The sequence below is a fragment of the Pseudophryne corroboree genome (assembly GCF_028390025.1).
Source record: "Pseudophryne corroboree isolate aPseCor3 chromosome 3 unlocalized genomic scaffold, aPseCor3.hap2 SUPER_3_unloc_3, whole genome shotgun sequence".
NCBI lineage: Eukaryota > Metazoa > Chordata > Amphibia > Anura > Myobatrachidae > Pseudophryne > Pseudophryne corroboree.
Window position 1 is genome coordinate 2,439,933 of NW_026967519.1, and position 22,074 is coordinate 2,462,006.

The following is a 22,074-nucleotide window of genomic DNA, read 5'->3' on the forward strand; positions in this document are numbered from 1 at the left end:
CTAGACATCGCACTGCTCCCAGGTAGAAGGTCCTTGTCTAAGCCGGTATAGCACACCCCGGAGCTGTCATCCGCGTGCTCTTCTTGGTACATTACGTACAAACATAACAGGTCTTTGCTTTATACCTGTCATTTAAACCCCCTACCAGGGTATTTCACGGCACTTTCACCCTTTAAATTAGGAAGAGAAAGGCTGTGATAGATAACGGAAGCCAAGTTATCGGATCTGGCTGGGATTACTGTTCCCTCCTTTATATAGAAACCAGAAGAGGACAAAAATAAATAAATTAAAAAGAAATCAATAAATTAAAACACCAGCCGACATGCAACCCCCACACCTCAACTGTAACTCAGCTACGATGGTAGAGTTGGTATCCGCTGCTTCCTTGTATTTTCTTCAGGATCTTTATAATAGAAGTCCTTTGAAAATATAAATAGTATGGTAGAATTATTTTTTTTATTTTTGGATTGTGGGAGGACACCGGAGTACCCAGATGAAACCCACACAAATACGGGGAGAATATACAAACTCCACACAGTTAGGTCAGTGTTGTGAGGCAGGAATGTTAACCATTACACCATCCACATTTCTGAATATATGCTGTCACCAGTAGAGGGAGCTTGTGCTACACATGAAACGTCCTCTTGATATTTATACGAGGTGGAGGGTTAACCCTTCCCCGTAGATGGCGCCAGGTAGGGATAATAAAAATGGCCAACACTGAACAATTTCACTTCATATTTTCTTAAGGCTATCTGTACTGGCCAGCGCTCTTCTGTTCAAAGGCTATAATTTAAACAATCTGGGGAGGTGCGCTGATGTGTGCTGAGTGGCCTCCTTACTGTAGTGTACTTGAACCCGGGCCTTTACGGGATTTGTGTGCTGAGCCACACAGTCCCATTACCCCTCACGCGGCTGAAGGATCTCAGCCGCGCGGCAAACTGCAGCATCTGCGGCGCGCTTCTCACCAAGTCCCGTAGCGGCACTACTCCGTGTCTCCACAACGCGGCTCTCTCCTCGGGCGTTGCACGCTACGGGACCACTCGCACCAAGTCCCATAGCGCCGCTTCTGTCTCCTTGGTGACGCACGCTACGGGACCGCTTTCACTCAGTCCCGTAGCGGCGCTTCTGTCTCCCCTGGTGACCGCTCTCTCACTCAGTCCCGTAGCGGCGCCTCTCCTGATCTGCCTTGCCTGGAGGGATCCCGGCTAACACGGTGACCGCTGCGGCGTGCCGCTGTGGGGAGCTAAGTTACCAGTTCAAAACAATTAGCACTCACAGTTGGCGCCTTAATAGAGATGCAGACCCCTTTAGCCGGAATCATTGTCTCCGATCCTGAACTTTGTCCCCCTTTTATTAGGGGGACGCAGCCTTTTTGTCTGGTAAAGCCTGTACCCCCTTTCATTTAGGTGGGATCGGGCATTTACCATCTTTTCTTTTTTTAAAAACCTGCACCCTCCCTTTAGTTAGGAGGGATTGGGCCAGTATAGAGATGAGAGGAATAAATAAATAAAGAAAGAAATAATTTAATCTGCATGGAGCAGGAGCTCCCTTCTGTGCTTGTTCCTCCTCGGCACAATTTTCCAAACTGAGGGAGGAGGGATGTGAAGGGGGAGGAACCGGCTGTGTAGACAATGCTAATAAATCCATTTCTCTGAATCCTCTAGGGGACACTGGACGCCCGCCTCGGTGCTGTCAACCTGCTGCGTTCAAATTTCCTGTTCACAAAGTTTGTACAAACAGCGTTAGTTTTTCAGTTAAGAGTTTCTTGGCCGCTGTTTGATAGGTTGTACGGTTCGGTTCCTCGCCAGGTGCTATAGTGTCATGTCCTATTCTCTCAGTCAAATTTTCCAAACTGAGGGAGGAGGGATGTGAAGGGGGAGGAACCGGCTGTGCAGACAATGCTAATTTTAGATTGTGCCACACCTCCGGTTGCAAGCTTCACACCCCTAATGTCTAAGGATGCTCCAGTGTCCCCTAGTGGATGAAAGAGAAAAATGATGATGGTTACTGGCAATAGACTAGCCCGAGCCAATCCGAGTGATGAGAGGGGACATCAGAAATAGAGCAAAATGCAGAATATTGTTACTTGTGTGCATATGAGGGGGTGGGGGGTTGGAGGCAAGCCTTTACATTTCTTCCCTGTGTTGTATTTAATCTAATTAGTTCAAAGATTGTAATGTTACTTAGGTAGGTGTGTGCGTGTGTACATACCCTTACATGTTACTGTGCTGCTTTTAGTTTTAATCTTCCATCACACTGAGATTGATGCCCATCACACATTGGTACCCAGCCCCTCTTTTTCCCGGTCCCCTTGTCATCCACTTGGGCTAAGTCACCAGTAAAGGGAGGCCAAACAAAACCAGGCCTTTGTGTAGTCCTTTCCCCTGGGTGTTATTACAACAGAGTGCATTGCTTTTTTTCCGAGCCACAGCAAACTATCAAGGTCAGATCCTTGGGACGTATGCAGTGTTGGTAGGAAATTGGGCAGGCAGTGCTCCAAAGATGTGGAATAACCATGTATGCTTACCTATATGCAGAATTGTAGGCCGCATCTCAGCTGCGACCGCATGTGGATTGGCTGCATTTGCGCAAGCACGCCTTTACTGCCTATGGCCGATTGCCCCACCAGAACCCAGTTGGGCCTCTTCAGCCGCAAGCGTACATGCGATAAAATTCATGTCTAGTACAGGATTGCAGGGACTGAAGGTAGAGGAACCTATCTGTGATACGACAGAATGGCGGACAAGAATAATGGAGATAGCGTGGTCAGATATGGCCAGAAGCGGTACACTAGAAGCATCAAATACGTCAGCAGGACACAATAGGAACGCAAAGTGAGACTTGTAATAACCAGATTGTTGGGACAGACGCCTATAATTAGGCTAATATGACACTAAGAATTGTGGGTGAGAAATATATTTTGACATTAGATAAGTAGGACTGTCCAAAATGACCAACATTTTAGGAGACCCTATCCATAACACTCATGTTCCTCCCAACTGTGACACCATGAAAGGATCCTATTGTGGAATCACGCGGTATTCCTGTGCTGTATATCGATGAGTGAATACAGGTATGGGACTCCAGGTCGACACCAACTGGTCGACACCTTAAATAGGTCAACATGGACAAAAGGTCGACATGAGTTTATTTTTTTTGGTGTTGTTTTCTTCGTAGAGTGACCGGGAACCCCAATTAGTGCACCGTGTTCCCTTGCATGGCTCGCTCCACTCGTCATGCTTCGGACAAGGTGCCTTGGTCCGCTGCGCTCGGCACAGGTTACCGTTCCCAATTGTAGTCCACGTGGATCGTAAAGTATGAACAACTTAAAAAAATGTGAAAAACTCATGTCGACCTTTTTCCATGTTGACCTATTGCAGGTTTCGACCTAATAGAGAATGAACTGGCGCTTTGTTTTTCTCCAAAATTAATAGACTACTGTGGATGAATTAAAAAAGTTTGTTTATTATCTAAAACAACACATGCAACCAATAAAAAAGGATTAATCCAATAAAAACATGTATAAGGGCATAAAGTGAGCTGAGAAAAAATAGTAATAATAGTTGCTGCTGGTAGGTGTCCTTAAAAGGATCCCGGCCTAGCAAATGTTAATAATTCCCTGGGAAAGATGGTATTTATGTACAGCTGGTGTTACCCATGGTGATGGAGACTTCCAGAAGCTTGAAAGTAGATTGCAGGCAGGCTGTGGCAGTTGTATGAAAGCTGGGTCTCTCCAATCAGTGCTGTATGATGAAGTCCCTTAGGGAAAATTGTCCAAATGTGGAAGTGGAAAGTCCATATCAGGATCCTTTAAAGCACAGGACACGAATGGTGGCAGCAGCTTGACACTTAACGCGTTTCCCTAGGCTCGGTCACCTAGCTTCTGATATGCACAGTAGCGCTGATGAACGGGCTTGGCATGGTCAGGCTATGGTGGAGAACTGTCTCAGCCCAAAGCCATGGAGAGGCCAGAGGAAGAAGCTTGTCCGTGTTGGGTAAGTGCGGCATAGCTGCCTGGGAACAATAGCGCAAATATGTGACAACTGCCGCAAGTGTCGCAAGGCTCTGCAGTTACGTCAAAGCGATACATATGTTGGTGCACACAAAACTTGGTGCCAGCATGGTCCATAGGCTGAGTGGCTTTGGCTGCACCCTGCAATTCAACCCATCTGGATACAACACTCATAACAGAGTTCCCAGTGAGGTATTGTGGCACCCCTTGCAGTAGCAAGTAGCGGCAAAACGGTGATAGATGTGTGACAGGATCCGTGGTCAACGCTTCTCATTCTTGTGCCCAAATTTGGTGTACTACACTGCTGCACAGCAGTGGTGTGACACTTTGTAATACCATTCAGGGATGGGATCCGGTCTCTAGGTCGACAGTAACTAGGTCGACACTATCTAGGTCGACAGGGTCTCTAGGTCGACATGTGCTAGGTCGACAGGTCAAAAGGTCGACATGAGGTTTTCACGATTTATTGTTTAACTTTTTCATACTTAACGATCTACGTGGACTACGATTGGAACGGTAATCTGTGCCGAGCGAAGTGAGGCACCTTGCCCGAAGCATGGAGAGCGAAGCGGTGCACTAATTGGGGTTCCCGGTCACTCTACGAAGAAAACCACACCCAAAAAACTCATGTCAACCTTTGACCTGTCGACCTAGACCATGTCGACCTAGAGACCCTGTCGACCAATAGTGGTCGACGTAGACACTGTCGACCTAGTTACTATCTACCTTCCATACCACACCCTCAGGGCTATACGAAGCAGATACTGGCATCCTGATGCAGGCAGCCCTTATGGCTAGTGCCCACTACGAGTTGTTGACCAACCAACTCGGTCACCAGATGACAGAATCCCATGTTTTCCTCTGGAAGCAACAAATGGTGGCAGCATTATAGCTAGGGTTTCTGACATTGCTGCACCCTTGTGTTTAGGTGGAAAACGTCAACGGCACATGATTTCCGGCTCAGATGTTCCTGCGGTTCCAGCTAGAAGCAGCAACTTTCCCCACAGAGTGGGACATGCCTTTTGGTTTCCTGGTTGACATACTGATTGTTGTCTGCTCATACCACACTCACACCACCTCCCTGCTGATCACAAGGCTTGTACATAGGCCACAGCATGCCATGAGAAGCAGAATCCTGTTCAATGGTAACAGCAAGGGGTTTTTGGCCAGGTGAAAGCATGGTGTTCCCCTGCTTCTGCTGGCTTTGTCAGGTCGGCCCGACTGTGCAGTTAAGTTACTGTTTTTCCAAAAATCGGGCAGCTCTCTGGAACTCCTGAGAGAGTAGGTGCGGGTACTCTTTGGGGCTTGATGGCGTGATTCTCTGTGAATCACGCTATGGTGGCCCTGCAATTCAAGGGTCAGTGGCACAACCGTGGCAACAGCCCGCTGGGGCAAGGCTATTAAGGTGTAGCACCTCCCACTATGAACCTGTAAGGCCTCTGCTCTCCCAGGCGCCAAATATTAAATGTCAACAAATATACGGGAATCAGGGCAGACTGCGAGTGCAAGAAGCGGACGTGACCATGTGGGCACACCTCATATTGGAGGCATGCCATGTCCCCCAAGGACGCGTCCAATGAATTGGAGAGACATATGGCCGCCTGCAGCACTCCTCCTCTACCCAAGACACACCCCTTCCCCACTGCCCTCATTGGCCGCTGGCACACAGGGGGCATCACACCGTGGGAGGACGGGAGGGCCGTACCTATGCTATAACAAGAGCTAGAGGAAGCGGGACTGGGGGATTCCAGTAATGTACATACAGTAGACTAGGACATTTTAGGGAGCTAAATTCATATAAGAAAATACTATCCAGGTCCACAACAAAATGGCCGCTGTCCTGCCCTTTATGATCCCTGGTAACCTGACACATTATAAGCATCTCCATAGCCAGTCACGTGCTCCTTAACAGCTAAAGTATGCAGCAATACCGATGACTGCAGTGCAGCACGGCCGACAGCGAGCAGGGGCTGTAATGACGGTAGATGCTAGAATCAAGTGGGCTAAGGGACCTTTTCCGTAAGGGGGAGGAGTTACGACGCAAGGGGGAGGAGCTAGGCCAGCGGGAAATGACGCCAAGTGGAACGCACAACCAGGAAGTCATATGGAACGCACAGCCAGAAAGCCAGGTGAAACGCACGGCCGGAAAGCCTCGTGGAACGCAAAACCAGTAAGTCAGGTGGAACGCACAACCAGGAAGTTGTTTATAACATTTCCCGGGTGAGAGGTGAGTGGGAGGAAGCAGAAAGGAGACATTGATGGTACTGGCAGCAGGTAAATACATGTATTAAGATCTCTTATTCCATGGCAGTGTTTTGATGGTGCAAATATGGTGTCCTGTACGTATGCAAATTAAATTAAGATTATACAAATAGTGATATCTGATAGTTAATCTATAACTGACAGCATATTAGTTTAATTGTATTAACATTCACTTCCATGGATTCTCAATATACAGGAGCTCCTGCCCTTCACAGTTATATCTGTATATATTGTGTCTATATTATGAATCTCTCTCACACTCTTTCTCTCACCTGCTCTCTCACAATCCCACCCCTCTGTCTCCACCCCTTTTACTACACCCTCTCCCTATCAACCCCTCTCTCTTTTTCTCTTCCCTCTCTCACCCCCACCCCCTCTCTAACTCTTCTCACTCTTCCTCTTCTCTTTCCCCCTCTACCTTTCCCCTTTCTTCCCTCTCTCTGTCTCTGTAGTTTCTCTGACGTCCTAAGTGGATGCTGGGACTCCGTAAGGACCATGGGGAATAGCGGCTCCGCAGGAGACTGGGCACAACTAAGAAAGCTTTAGGACTACCTGGTGTGCACTGGCTCCTCCCACTATGACCCTCCTCCAGACCTCAGTTAGAATCTTGTACCCGGCAAAGCTGGATGCACACTAGGGGCTCTCCTGAGCTCCTAGAAAGAAAGTATATTTTAGGTTTTTAATTTTACAGTGAGATCTGCTGGCAACAGACTCACTGCAGCGAGGGACTAAGGGGAGAAGAAGCGAACCTACCTAACTGGTGGTAGCTTGGGCTTCTTAGGCTACTGGATACCATTAGCTCCAGAGGGATCGACCGCAGGAACCGGCCTTGATGTTCGGTCCCGGAGCCGCGCCGCCGGCCCCCTTACAGAGCCAGAAGCAAGAAGTGATCCGGAAAATCAGCGGCAGAAGACTCCTGTCTTCAACAAGGTAGCGCACAGCACTGCAGCTGTGCGCCATTACTCCTCATGCACACCTCACACTGCGGTCACTGATGGGTGCAGGGCGCTGGGGGGGGCGCCCTGAGCAGCAATATAAACACCTTGCCTGGCAAAATCATCACAATATATAGCCCCAGGGGCTATATATGTGATAAATTACCCCTGCCAGAATTCCTGAAAAAAGCGGGAGAAGTCCGCTAAAAAGGGGCGGAGCTATCTCCCTCAGCACACTGGCGCCATTTCTCCCTCACAGCTCCGCTGGAAGGAAGCTCCCTGGCTCTCCCCTGCAGTCTACACTACAGAAGGGTAAAAAAGAGAGGGGGGGCACTAAATTTAGGCGCAATATACATATATAGCAGCTATAAGGGGATATAATTTAGTTAATCCCTGTATTATATAGCGCTCTGGTGTGTGCTGGCATACTCTCTCTCTGTCTCCCCAAAGGGCTTTGTGGGGTCCTGTCTTCTGTCAGCATTCCCTGTGTGTGTGCGGTGTGTCGGTACGGCTGTGTCGACATGTTTGATGAGGAGGCTTATGTGGAGGCGGAGCAGATGCCTATAAATGTGTTGTCACCCCCTGCAGGGCAGACACCTGAGTGGATGGACTTGTGGAAGGAATTACGTGAAAGTGTCGACTCCTTACATAAAAAATTTGACGACATGCCAAATGCGGGACAGCCGGCTTCTCAGCTCGTGCCTGCCCAGACGTCTCAAAGGCCATCAGGGGCTCTAAAAGCCCGCTACCTCAGATGGCAGACACAGATGTCGACACGGATACTGATACCAGTGTCGACGACGAAGAGACTAATGTAATGTCCAATAGGGCCACTCGTTACATGATTAAGGCAATGAAAAATGTTTTACACATTTCTGATGTGACCCCAGGTACCACAAAGAAGGGTATTATGTTTGGAGAGAAAAAACTACCAGTAGTTTTTCCCCCTTCTGAAGAATTAAATGAAGTGTGTGAAGTAGCGTGGGCTTGCCCAGATAAAAAATTGGTAATTTCTAAACAGTTACTAATGGCGTACCCTTTCCCGCCAGAGGATAGGTCACGTTGGGAAACACCCCCTAGGGTGGATAAAGCGCTTACACGCTTATCAAAAAAGGTGGCACTACCGTCTCCGGATACGGCTGCCCTAAAGAAACCTGCTGATAGAAAGCAGGAGGCTCTCCTGAAGGCTATATATATACACACACTGGTATTATACTGAGACCAGCTATTGCTTCAGCATGGATGTGCAGTGCTGCAGCTGCGTGGTCAGATTCCCTGTCAGAAAATATTGACACCCTAGACAGGGACACTATATTGCTAAACATAGAGCATATTAAAGACGCTGTCTTATACATGAGAGATGCACAGAGGGATATTTTCCGGCTGGCATCTAAAATAAGTGCACTGTCCATTTCTGCCAGGAGAGGGTTATGGACTCGGCAGTGGACAGGTGATGCAGATTCTAAAAGGCACATGGAAGTTTTGCCTTATAAGGGTGAGGAGTTGTTCGGGGATGGTCTTTCAGACCTAGTGTCCACAGCAACGGCTGGGAAGTCAGCATTTTTACCACATGTCCCCTCACAACCAAAGAAAGCACCGTATTATCAGGTACAGTCCTTTCGTCCCCAAAAGAGCAGGCGGGGTAGAGGCGCGTCCTTTCTGCCCAGAGGCAGAGGTAGGGGAAAAAAGCTGCAGCATACAGCCAGTTCCCAGGACCAAAAGTCCTCCCCCGCTTCTTCTTCTAAGTCCGCCACATGACGCTGGGGCTCAACAGGCGGAGCCAGGTACTGTGGGGGCCCGTCTCAAAAACTTCAGCAATCAGTGGACTCGCTCACAAGTAGATCCCTGGATCCTTCAAGTGGTATCTCAGGGGTACAGGCTGGAATTCGAGACATTTCCCCCCCCGCCGTTTCCTCAAATCTGCCTTGCCAACAACTCCCTCAGGCAGGGAGGCTGTGATAGAGGCAATTCACAAGCTGTATTCCCAGCAGGTGATAGTCAAGGTGCCCCTACTTCAACAAGGACGGGGTTACTATTCCACAATGTTTGTGGTACCGAAACCGGACGGTTCAGTGAGACCCATTTTAAATTTGAAATCCTTGAACACATGTATAAAAAAATTCAAGTTCAAGATGGAATCGCTCAGGGCGGTTATTGCAAGCCTGGAAGAGGGGGATTACATGGTATCACTGGACATCAAGGATGCTTACCTGCATGTCCCCATTTACCATCCTCATCAGGAGTACCTCAGATTTGTGGTACAGGATTGTCATTACCAATTCCAGACGTTGCCGTTCGGCCTGTCCACGGCACCGAGGGTATTTACCAAGGTAATGGCCGAAATGATGATACTCCTTCGAAAAAAGGGAGTTTTAATTATCCCATACTTGGACGATCTCCTGATAAAGGCGAGGTCCAGGGAGCAGTTGTTGGTCGGCGTAGCACAATCTCAGAAGGTGCTACACCAGCACGGTTGAATTCTAAATATTCCAAAGTCACAGCTGGTTCCTGCGACACGTCTACTGTTCCTGGGGATGATTCTGGACACAGTCCAGAAAAAAGTGTTTCTCTCAGAGGAGAAAGCCAAGGAGCTGTCATCTCTAGTCAGAGGCCTCCTGAAACCAAAACAGGTGTCGGTGCATCACTGCACGCGAGTCCTGGGAAAGATGGTAGCTTCCTACGAAGCAATTCCATTCGGCAGGTTCCATGCCAGAACTTTTCAGTGGGACCTGTTGGACAAGTGGTCCGGATCGCATCTTCAGATGCATCGGTTGATAACCCTGTCTCCAAGGACCAGGGTATCTCTGCTGTGGTGGCTGCAAAGTGCTCATCTTCAAGAGGGCCGCAGATTCGGCATACAGGACTGGGTCCTGGTGACCACGGATGCCAGCCTTCGAGGCTGGGGGGCAGTCACACAGGGAAGAAACTTCCAAGGACTTTGGTCAAGTCAGGAGACTTCCCTACACATAAATGTTCTGGAACTGAGGGCCATTTACAATGCCCTAAGTCAGGCAAAACCCCTGCTTCAAAACCAGCCGGTTCTGATCCAGTCAGACAACATCACGGCAGTCGCCCATGTAAACCGACAGGGCGGCACAAGAAGCAGGACGGCGATGGCAGAAGCCACAAGGATTCTCCGATGGGCGGAAAGTCACGTGTTAGCACTGTCAGCAGTGTTCATTCCGGGAGTGGACAACTGGGAAGCAGACTTCCTCAGCAGGCATGACCTCCACCCGGGAGAGTGGGGACTTCATCCAGAAGTCTTCCAACTGATTGTAAACCGTTGGGAAAGGCCACAGGTGGACATGATGGCGTCCCGCCTAAACAAAAAGCTAGAAAAATATTGCGCCAGGTCAAGGGACCCTCAGGTGATAGCTGTGGACGCTCTAGTGACACCGTGGGTGTACCGGTCGGTTTATGTGTTCCCCCCCTCTTCCTCTCATACCCAAGGTACTGAGGATAATAAGGAAAAGAGGAGTAAGAACTATACTCATTGTTCCGGATTGGCCAAGAAGAGCTTGGTACTTCAAGAATTGATCTCAGAGGACCCATGGCCTCTGCCGCTCAGACAGGACCTGCTGCTGCAGGGGCCCTGTCTGTGCCAAGACTTACCGCGGCTGCGTTTGACGGCATGGCGGTTGAACAACGGATCCTAAAAGAAAAGGGTATTCCGGAGGAAGTCATTCCTACGCTCATTAAAGCTAGAAAAGATGTAACCGTACAACATTATCACCGCATATGGCGAAAATATGTTGCGTGGTGTGAGGCCCAACGGAGGAATTTCAGCTGGGTCGATTTCTGCACTTCCTACAGTCAGGGGTGACTATGGGCCGAAAACTGGGTTCCATTAAGGTCCAGATTTCGGCTCTGTCGATTTTCTTCCAAAAAGAACTGGCTTCACTGCCTGAAGTTCAGACATTTGTTAAGGGAGTGCTGCATATTCAGCCTCCTTTTGTGCCTCCAGTGGCACCGTGGGACCTCAACGTGGTGTTGGGTTTCCTAAAGTCACATTGGTTTGAGCCACTTAAAACCGTGGATTTAAAATATCTCACGTGGAAAGTGGTCATGCTTTTGGCCTTGGCTTCGGCTAGGCGAGTGTCAGAATTGGCAGCTTTGTCATGTAAAAGCCCCTATTTGATTTTCCATATGGATAGGGCAGAATTGAGGACTCGTCCCCAGTTTCTCTCTAAGGTGGTATCAGCTTTTCACTTGAACCAACCTATTGTTGTGCCTGCGGCTACTAGGGACTTGGAGGACTCCAAGTTACTGGACGTAGTCAGGGCCTTGAAAATTTATGTTTCCAGGACGGCTGGAGTCAGGAAGACTGACTCGCTATTTATCCTGTATGCACCCAACAAGCTGGGTGCTCCTGCTTCGAAGCAGACTATTGCTCGCTGGATTTGTAGCACAATTCAGCTGGCGCATTCTGCGGCTGGACTGCCGCAGCCTAAATCAGTAAAAGCCCATTCCACGAGGAAAGTGGGCTCTTCTTGGGCGGCTGCCCGAGGGGTCTCGGCTTTACAACTTTGCCGAGCTGCTACTTGGTCAGGGGCAAACACGTTTGCAAAATTCTACAAATTTGATACCCTGGCTGAGGAGGACCTTGAGTTCTCTCATTCGGTGCTGCAGAGTCATCCGCACTCTCCCGCCCGTTTGGGAGCTTTGGTATAATCCCCATGGTCCTTACGGAGTCCCAGCATCCACTTAGGACGTTAGAGAAAATAAGATTTTACTCACCGGTAAATCTATTTCTCGTAGTCCGTAGTGGATGCTGGGCGCCCGTCCCAAGTGCGGACTGTCTGCAATACTTGTATATAGTTATTGTTAACTAAAGGGTTATTGTTGAGCCATCTGTTGAGAGGCTCTGTTATGTTCATACTGTTAACTGGGTATAATATCACGAGTTATACGGTGTGATTGGTGTGGCTGGTATGAGTCTTACCCGGGATTCAAAATCCTTCCTTATTGTGTCAGCTCTTCCGGGCACAGTATCCTAACTGAGGTCTGGAGGAGGGTCATAGTGGGAGGAGCCAGTGCACACCAGGTAGTCCTAAAGCTTTCTTAGTTGTGCCCAGTCTCCTGCGGAGCCGCTAATCCCCATGGTCCTTACGGAGTCCCAGCATCCACTACGGACTACGAGAAATAGATTTACCGGTGAGTAAAATCTTATTTTCTGCCCCCTCTCTCAGTATCTCTTCCTCATCTCTCTCTTCCTTCTCTCACTTCATCGTCTCTCTCTCTACCCCACCCCCTCTCTAACCCTCCTCACTCTTTCCCCTCTCTTTCCCCTTCTATCTTTTCCCTCTGTCTTCCCCGTCTCTATAGTCTCTTCCCGCTCTCTCTGTCTTTCTTTCACATCTCTCTCTTCCTTCTCTCGCTCCCTCATCCCCATCTATCTCTCTCCCCCACCCCCTCTTACTCTCCTCACTCTTCCCCATTTCTCCCCCCCCCCCCTATACCTCTCTCCTTTTTCTTCCCTGTCTCTCTAGTCTCTTCCCCATCTCTGTCTCTCTAGTCTCTTCCCCATCTCTCTGTTTTTCTTCCCCATCTCTCTTCCTTCCTTCTCTCACTCCCTCTCTTTGTACCATTGTAACTAATTTCTCTTTATAGATAGCGTTGGGTACAAAAGCCTTTCATATACACTGGAGATTGTTCTCCCTTGTCTTTAACAATTCTAAGCTGACTATTTAAATCTATTATATAGATAATAATTTCTCTTAGTACAGCAGCTATAAGAGTATTCTAGTTTAGGAACATTGAGGCCATCATATCTTTTTACCTTTTAGTTGATTGTCAGTAGCATTAATACTCGTTATACCACTTTAAATGAATAATCCAATACTGTAAAATGTAGTCTTGAATTGATAATACGCTATTAATTGTATATATCTATATATATTGGTAGATGCTCAATTAGCTCAGTGATATCATTCAGGTGCTCGAAAGGGAGGGGTATTTCTAAGCAAGAAAAAAAGGCATTTGTTTCCCCCAGCACCCTGAATGATAACCGTAACCAGATATAAATTCCACATAATAATAGAATTCAGAGATCTTCGTTACACATATTTGCGCAAATGTGTGAATAAGCCCCAAAGCCGCATCAAGGCATCTCTGTATATTTGGGGTCCCTAGCGGTAGGGACCCCAAATATACAGAGACGCCTTGATGCGACTTTGGGGCTTATTCACACATTTGCGCAAATATGTGTAACGAAGATCTCTGAATTCTATTATTATGTGGAATTTATATCAGGTTACGGTTATCATTCAGGGTGCTGGGGGAAACAAATGCCTTTTTTAATTGTATATATCGTATGTATCTATCTGCAGACGACGGCACACGACTACGAAATCCCACCATGACATACAAGGAGAGGAGACACATGACGAAGAGGATTTTAAATCTCACCCTTGAAATCATCTGCCTGCTGACTGGGGAGGTGAGGGAGTCTGGGGGTGTCACAGTGACATCACTTCTCTATTACTAACACAGGAACCTGACTGGGGAGGTGAGGGAGTCTGGGGGCGTCACAGTGACATCACTTCTCTATTACTAACACAGGGACCTGACTGGGGAGGTGAGGGAGTCTGGGGGCGTCACAGTGACATCACTGCTCTATTGCTAACACAGGGACCTGACTGGGGAGGTGAGGGAGTTTGGGAGTGTCACAGCGACGTCACTGTTATCTCTATTACTAACACAGGGACCTGACTGGGGAGGTGAGGGAGTCTGGGAGTGTCACAGTGACGTCATTGTTATCTCTATCCCTCACCTCCCCTGACTGGGGAGGTGAGGGAGTCTGGGAGTGTCAAAAATAATTTTCTGCATTAAGACTTTAGAGTATCTGTAAATTTTACTGACATAGTAACATAGTATCTAAGGTTGAAAAAAGACAATTGTCCATCGATTTCAACCTATTTGTGGTTTCCTATGAAGGATTATTTTGTATAAAATTTTGACTGATGTTGATGACTGCCGTTACGTTTTACCCCTCTTTTTTATAATAACCATAGTGCGTGACAATGCCCCGTAACCCTGGATATCCTTATCCATTAGGAATTTATCTAACCCATTCTTAAAGGTGTTGACTGAGTCGGCCATTACAACTCCCTCAGGCAGGGAATTCCAAACACGTATCGGCCTTGCCGTAAAAAAGCCTTTACGCCGTATTGTGCGGAATCTCCTCTCCTCTAACCTGAGCGAGTGTCTACGAGTTCTCTGTGTTGATCTAACCAAAAACAGGTCCTGCGCAAGATCTGTATATTGTCCCCTTATATATTTGTAGATGTTGATCATGTCCCCTCTTAATCTCCTCTTTTCCAGTGTAAACATGCCTAGTCTTGCAAGCCTTTCCTCGTATTCCAGCGTCTCCATACCCTTAATTAGTTTGGTCGCCCGCCTCTGAACCTTTTCTAGCTCCAGGATATCCTTTTTGTAGTATGGCGCCCAGAATTGTACACAGTATTCAAGGTTTGGCCTCACTAGTGATTTATATAATGGGAGTATAATACTCTCGTCCCTAGCATCAATTCCCCATTTTATGCATGCTAATATCTTATTAGCCTTCTTTGCTGCAGTCCTACTTTGGGTACTACTGCTTAGTTTGTTATCTATGAGGACACCTAAGTCCTTTTCCAGTACAGAATCCCCTAATTTTACCCCATTTAGTAGGTAGGTGTTATTTTTGTTCTTGTTACCACAGTGCATTACCTTACACTTGTCTGTATTGAAGCGCATTCTCCATTTCGCTGCCCAAGCTTCTAATTTAACTAAGTCGTTCTGAAGCGACTCAGCATCCGCCTCCACATTTATAACTTTACACAATTTGGTATCATCTGCAAAAATTGACACCATGCTCTCTAGACCTTCTGTTAGGTCGTTAATAAATATTGAACAATAGCGGTCCTAATACTGAGCCTTGCGGCACACCACTTAGCACTTCAGTCCAATTTGAAAAAGATCCATTAACCACAACGCGCTGCTCCCTATTATCTAACCAGTTTTTGACCCAAGTGCATATTGTGCCTCCTAGCCCTGATTCTTGTAGCTTGTAGATAAGTCTCATGTGTGGTACAGTGTCGAATGCTTTGGCAAAATCTAAAAAAATCTAAAAAGATTACATCCACCTCTTTACCCTGATCTAGGTTTGCACTTACTTACTGTTTCATAAGCGCAAACCTAGATCAGGGTAAAGAGGTGGATGTAATCTTTTTAGATTTTTAGATATCAGTTAGTCTGTCATTCAGTACCCTAAGGGTGACTAGGAAATAGCTTTGGATGTTTATGTATCACTTACTTTATACACAGGATTACACAGTCGTGAAGAAGGCAACTGGGGAGCGTGTGACACCCAGCAGCCATCCTTGTGTGTCAGGAGGACTGCGCAGGACCCAGTGCCCCATCATGGTGCCTCCACCTCACTCACTGATACATGAGAGACACAATGACCAGAAGATCCTGGAACTCATTGACAAGATTATTCAGCTGCTGACTGGAGAGGTGACTTCTGGGAATGGGACATTATACAGTAACACCAGGGGATGTGTCTGGGTGATGACTGTATCATTGTGTGTGTCAGGTTCCTATAAGGTGTGAGGATGTCACTGTCTATTTCTCCATGGAGGAGTGGGAGTATATAGAGGAACACAGGGGTCTGTACAAGGACGTGATGATGGAGAATCACCGGGCCCTCACATCACTGGGTAAGAGGAGACAGTCAGGTAGTGTAATGGAGAGAGCAGCTATGGGGGCCACCTAGATACACATCACCTGATAATCACATATATACAATGTACTCAGTCACTGTGTGTCTCCTACAGATGGTGCCAGTAACAGGAATACCCCAGAGAGATGTCCCCGTCCTCTTTATTCCCAGGATCATACAGAGGAGAATCACAGTGTCCCACAGGAGTATCAGGTATGGGTTAAACTATATGGTCAGTTCAGAAGCTATTTGGGTTTTGTAAAGATACACTTTTCTCAGTTATTTCCAAATTTAATCAAATCGGATATTATTAAATGTATTTTTTGTGTTGTTTTGTTGTGTGTGTTATTTAGGTTGAAGATCTTCTGGATATTAAAGTTGAAGTTATAGATGATGATGATGATGATGATGATGACGCGTTATATGTGATTGGTGATGAACATTGTATGGAGGAGGAAACCCATACAGATTTCAGAACAGGTGAGTAATACATACGTATTACAGAAAATGGTCACATATCTCATACATCAGGAGCTATCAGCCCCTATTATACTCCTACTCTCCCCCTCACATCATGTCACTGTGTGTTACCAGCCCAGAGATCTGACCAGTCTCCTACCCACACTCTCTGGTGTATCTCATACATCAGGAGCCATCAGCCCCTATTATACTCCTGCTCTCCCCCTCACATCATGTCACTGTGTGTTACCAGCCCAGAGATCTGACCAGTCTCCTCCCCACACTCTCTGGTGTATCTCATACATCAGGAGCCATCAGCACCTATTATACTCCTGCTCTCCCCCTCACATCATGTCACTGTGTGTTACCAGCCCAGTGATCTGACCAGTCTCCTCCCCCACACTCTATGGGGTAGCGAGCACTTCTGTGCGAGATTCCGCTGCTGCGCTGATCCGGACGGGTGAGATAGTCACCGGCAGTTGAATTCCCCTCGTAAATATTGGAAAACTTTAATTGAATAGTTTGTGAGTTATGGAGAAGACGGTATTTCACAGGCAATTTAAACTATCTGACGTTCATGACATTTAGGTTTTTACATAACCCTTCCACAACTCTGTACAACTAGGGGCCACGGTCGGTGTTGAGGGGGGGGGGGGGGCACATAGATGTAAATTATGCCCAAAATGGATACCAAAAAGACGCAATTACGTCTGGTTGATGGGATTCTGACTTTTAGGTGCTGAAACCCTGGTGCATGTTTAGAGCCGAGATAACATTGACTGGCGCCGGCTGCGTCTCTTTGGATAAAAGTGACTAAAACACTCCCACGAATGCTTATAGACATTTGACATTATTTGTGGTGATCCCTCTGCAGAATGTGACATTACCCATAATCCTTTCTGTGTAGTCATTTAATAATGTTTTACATTGTTGGGTCATTGCACCTTTTCTGGTGGACCTGTTCATATCTCCATATGCTTTATTCCCAGCAGGTGGGCACAACATCCGGAATACCATGGAGGAACATCTTGTTATATATCCTGAGAGTAGAACAGAGGAACAATGGATCACCCTAGATTACCCAGGAGACAGCTACGTTGCCTTAAACATGCACCCGGTGCTGCACAGAGCAGATATACTATCTGATACCTCTAATCATGAGCAATACTTTTCCGTTACGCCAGACATGGACACACACAGCGCGGCTCACATAGGCGGCAGAATCTTCCCCTGCTCAGAATGTGATAAGTCCTTCAACCAAAGCTCCAATCTCAGCAGACACCAGAAGACTCACTCGGGAGAGAAGCCGTATCCGTGCGGTGATTGCGGGAAGTGTTTCATGGAGAAGGCGGCCCTTTCCAAACACCTGAGGACTCACACGGGCGAGAGGCCGTTTGCCTGTCCCGCCTGCGGGAAAAGCTTCACCCAGAAATCCTACCTGGCCAGGCACCAGAGGATCCACACCGGCGAGAGGCCGTTTCCCTGTGCGGACTGCGGGAAATGTTTTTCGGGGAAGTCGGATCTCGTCAAGCACCAGCGAGTCCACACCGGCGAGAAGCCCTTTCTATGCTCCGTGTGCGGGAAATGCTTCTCTGAGAAATCCAATCTCATTAAACATCAGAGAATTCACACTGGAGAGAAGCCCTTTCTGTGCCCGGACTGTGGGAAATGTTTTGCCGAGAAATCGGACCTGGTTAAGCATCAGAGGGTCCACACGCTAGAGAGGCCCTTTTCCTGTTCCGAGTGCGGGAAATATTTTGCACTTAAATCCGTGCTGTGCCGGCATCAGAAAATCCACTCTGCTGTGACGTGTTTATAGACCGGTGAACAAGACGAGGGTTGGGTATATAACTATTGAGAGGTGGTGTTGGCAATTACCGGAAATTTCTATTGGCTGGATGGTGACTGAAATCTGCCAGATGCCACATCAGTCCAGAGAAAGCCTGGGTGTCTTGTGTGAGGGTAGCGCTCAAGCAATTAGATAACCAACAAGCAATCTTAGAGTTGGTTCTCACAAATATAGAGGTAGCATCAAACGTGGCGGTGGAAGAGAACTTGTAGGCCTAGAGACTTGGAAGAGAACTTGGAGGCCTAGAGACCATCAGAAAGTACGGATCAATTTGCCAACACCAGTAAAGCCGCACCATGACTGAGGGTTTACAGAGGCTGACTTTGGTCATGTGAGAAATGGTTTATGTGACTCTGATGGGGCCAGAAATGAAAGGAGGAGTCCAAGAACGGCGTGCTAAACAAAAATATTACATGCACCAGACATTTGTGCCGGATATGTCTGTGAAACGAAAAAGAGACCATATTATTCTCCCAAAAATAAAGTTGTAGTTATCAGAAGTGTTAATAAAACAGCATAAAAGAAGTATAGAAAGAATTTAGTAGATTTAGGATATATAAAAATCAAGAAACAAGCTTATAAATCTGGTATAATAGAAACCATATACAGAAAATTGCAAAGAGAAGAAAAGCACTACCAGTAAAAAGGTTACAAAACATAGGGGGTAATTCCAAGTTGATCGCAGCAGGAATTTTTTTAGCAGTTGGGCAAAACCATGTGCACTGCAGGGGGGGGGGGGCAGATTTAACATGTGCAGAGAGAGTTAGATTTGGGTGTGGTGTGTTCAATCTGCAATCTAATTTGCAGTGTAGAAATAAAGCAGCCAGTATTTACCCTGCACAGAAACAAAATAACCCACCCAAATCTAACTCTCTCTGCACATGTTATATCTGCCTCCCCTGCAGTGCACATGGTTTTGGCCAACTGCTAAAAAATTTCCTGCTGCGATCAACTTGGAATTACCCCCATAGATGCATTAGTGGAAGGCGAAAGGGAAAAATAGTAAGGCTGAACTGGGCTGCAAGGAGGGGTGTGCTGTGTTGTGACCGGTGCTGTCACCCGATGCGTGAGACCATACCCAACGCTACCCTGTTGCAGCTACAGGTGCTGGGCTCGCACATAGGATGCGCCCAGCACTGATCTTCCTGCTACCCTGGCACTGTTCATGTAATGACATTGCGTGCGCCAGGGGCCGGGGTAATTTCCCAGTGCATCCGGCTATTGCCCTAAGCCAAGAAATTGAAGGGATGGGATTTTTTTGAAGGATACAATTATATTTGTGTGGTCTGTGCTGTTGAAGTCAAAAAGTGTCCTCCTACACATGAGGGAATAGATGCAGTCTACTGTACTGTAGATTGATATGTATTTGGTATTTCATTGCTTAAAATTAAGAGTACTGCTTGCAGCGCCAACAACCAAACTCTTTAACTATTTGGTACTCACGGTTATCATTCCAGGTGACTGGAAAATGTAATGTGGAACATACCTTGTGGATATTTGCGACTCGGTAACTTCGTAGACGCTCTCTCAGTAGCCATTGTAGAAATATGCTAATCTCACCATGCGATGGAGAGTTCCAGCGCTGAGACGCCCGCTTTCAGGCTCCGTGGTCTGTGCAATTGCAATTGAGATTGTAAACGCTGCAACATGGACGTAACAGCTGCTGCACCAGTTACATTCACGGTAGCTTAGTGTCTACACTAGCTACTGTTCCCAAATCCAACTATAGTATCTAAAGCAGTGGATTTGCACTCCCAGACACACACGTGGCTCTCCCATAAAACGGCCCTTTTTTTGCATTCACTTTAGGCCACCATCTAGTATCCTCCCTGTAACACCCAGGGATGGCAAACCCCCTTCTGAAGTGTTGGACACTTGGGTTTGTGCATGTACAGAAAGAGGTTTCAGAACTTTTCCCGTATGCCCATTTGTCTCTGAATCAGGCCCATAGCCTTTTAGATCTTAGCAAGGCCCTTGGTACCATGTCCCACAATGAAATGAAGACTGTGAGAATGGATGTAGGTGTGGCTACAGGGCAGGAGGGCTGTAGTCATTGGTGTATGCCCAGCTCAGGGCTGGTAAGCCAGTGCAGCTCCCTGTGGGATCAGTCCTGTGCCCAGTGACAGCACTTATCACCTACAAGCGACGCAGGGCCTTTTCTGCAGATTAAATAAAAAATTAACAGCTGAGCCACCGAAGGGAAACTGCTCTAGTTGAAAAAGTAGTGTGTGGGGGCCCCGGGATGGCCGGCCCTGTTGCCCCTCCCTTAATCCGTCCCTGGGAAGGGACCATGGCTTTGTAAGGTAAACATTTACTAAAGTGCTTGTTTTGCAAAAGTGGAGAGGTTTTTCTGCAGCAGGGGTACACTGGTATTCCACAGGGAATAACGTCGGGGGGTAGAGTTGGATCTTGATCCGAGTCACCAACAGGCTAAAGCTTTGACTGTTCCCAGGATGCACTGCACTGCCTCCTCTATTGCCCCGCCTCCAGGCACTGGAGCTCAGTTTGTAAGTTGGTGCCTGCAGTGCAGGCAGCTAACAGGATGGGCTGCGATAGGCAGCCCTAATAATAGGATTTTAAACCTACCGGTAAATCTTTTTCTCGTAGTCCGTAGAGGATGCTGGGGACTCTGTAAGGACCATGGGGATAGACGGGCTCCGCAGGAGACATGGGCACTTTAAGAAAGACTTTAGATCTGGTATGCACTGGCTCCTCCCTCTATGCCCCTCCTCCAGACCTCAGTTAGAGAAACTGTGCCCAGAGGAGACGGACAGTACGAGGAAAATAAGATTTTACTTACCGGTAAATCTATTTCTAATCCAAGGGCAAGATTCATACCAGCCACACCAATCACACCGTATAACTTGTGATAACAATCCAGTAAACAGTATGACAATAACATAGCATCAGTTCACACCCGATGCAACAATAACGTAACCCTTATTGAAGAAATAACTATATACAAGTATTGCAGAAGAAGTCCGCACTTGGGACGGGCGCCCAGCATCCTCTACGGACTACGAGAAATAGATTTACCGGTAAGTAAAATCTTATTTTCTCTAACGTCCTAGAGGATGCTGGGGACTCCGTAAGGACCATGGGGATTATACCAAAGCTCCCAAATGGGCGGGAGAGTGCGGATGACTCTGCAGCACCGATTGAGCAAACATGAGGTCCTCCTCAGCCAGGGTATCAAACTTGTAGAATTTTGCAAAGGTGTTTGTACCCGACCAAGTAGCAGCTCGACACAGCTGTAGTGCCGAGACCCCTCGGGCAGCCGCCCAAGAAGAGCCCACTTTCCTAGTGGAATGGGCCTTGATCGATTTAGGTAACGGCAATCCTGCCTTAGAATCGCCTGCTGAATCGTGTAACAGATCCAGCGAGCAAGAGTCTGCTTTGAAGCAGGGCCGCCAAGCTTGTTGGCTGCATACAGAACAAACAGTGCTTCTGTTTTTCAAACTCTAGCCGTCCTGGCTACATAAATTTTCAAAGCCCTGACCACATCAAGGGACTCGGAATCCTCTAAGTCCCGTGTAGCCACAGGCACCACAATAGGTTGGTTCATATGAAAGGATGAAACCACTTTTGGCAGGAACTGAGGACGTGTCCGCAATTCCGCTCTATCCATATGGAAAACCAGATAGGGGCTTTTATGTGATAAAGCCGCTAATTCCGACACTCGCCTAGCCGAAGCCAGGGCTAATAACATGACCACCTTCCATCGTAAGATTTGTAGGTATTAAAAGGGTGGAGAGTGGTCGCAGGCATAAAGATCTTGCAAAGTGCCTGGCGAAAACTGAGATGGAACTCATTTATAAATATAATACATTGATACCTCATGGTTTAAACT

The 22,074-nt window shown here is 47.4% G+C and overlaps 1 protein-coding gene across 3 annotated transcripts; it reads left to right on the top strand.

Moving 5' to 3' along the window:
• The first annotated feature begins 6,238 nt into the window (after nt 1-6,238).
• Nucleotides 6,239-18,882, top strand: LOC134983969 (zinc finger protein 664-like). Of its 3 annotated transcripts, none has more exons than XM_063949612.1 (7): nt 6,239-6,289; nt 13,542-13,651; nt 15,520-15,711; nt 15,791-15,914; nt 16,032-16,129; nt 16,270-16,396; nt 17,365-18,882. In XM_063949612.1, exons 1-7 carry the CDS (start codon nt 6,274-6,276, stop codon nt 18,192-18,194), a joined length of 1,497 nt encoding a protein of 498 aa, XP_063805682.1. In that variant the 5' UTR covers nt 6,239-6,273; the 3' UTR covers nt 18,195-18,882. The 3 variants fall into 3 exon arrangements, with proteins under 3 accessions (XP_063805682.1, XP_063805683.1, XP_063805684.1); XM_063949613.1 differs by having other exon boundaries at nt 17,368-18,882; XM_063949614.1 differs by lacking the exon at nt 13,542-13,651 and having other exon boundaries at nt 6,240-6,289.
• The last annotated feature ends 3,192 nt before the right edge of the window (nt 18,883-22,074 follow it).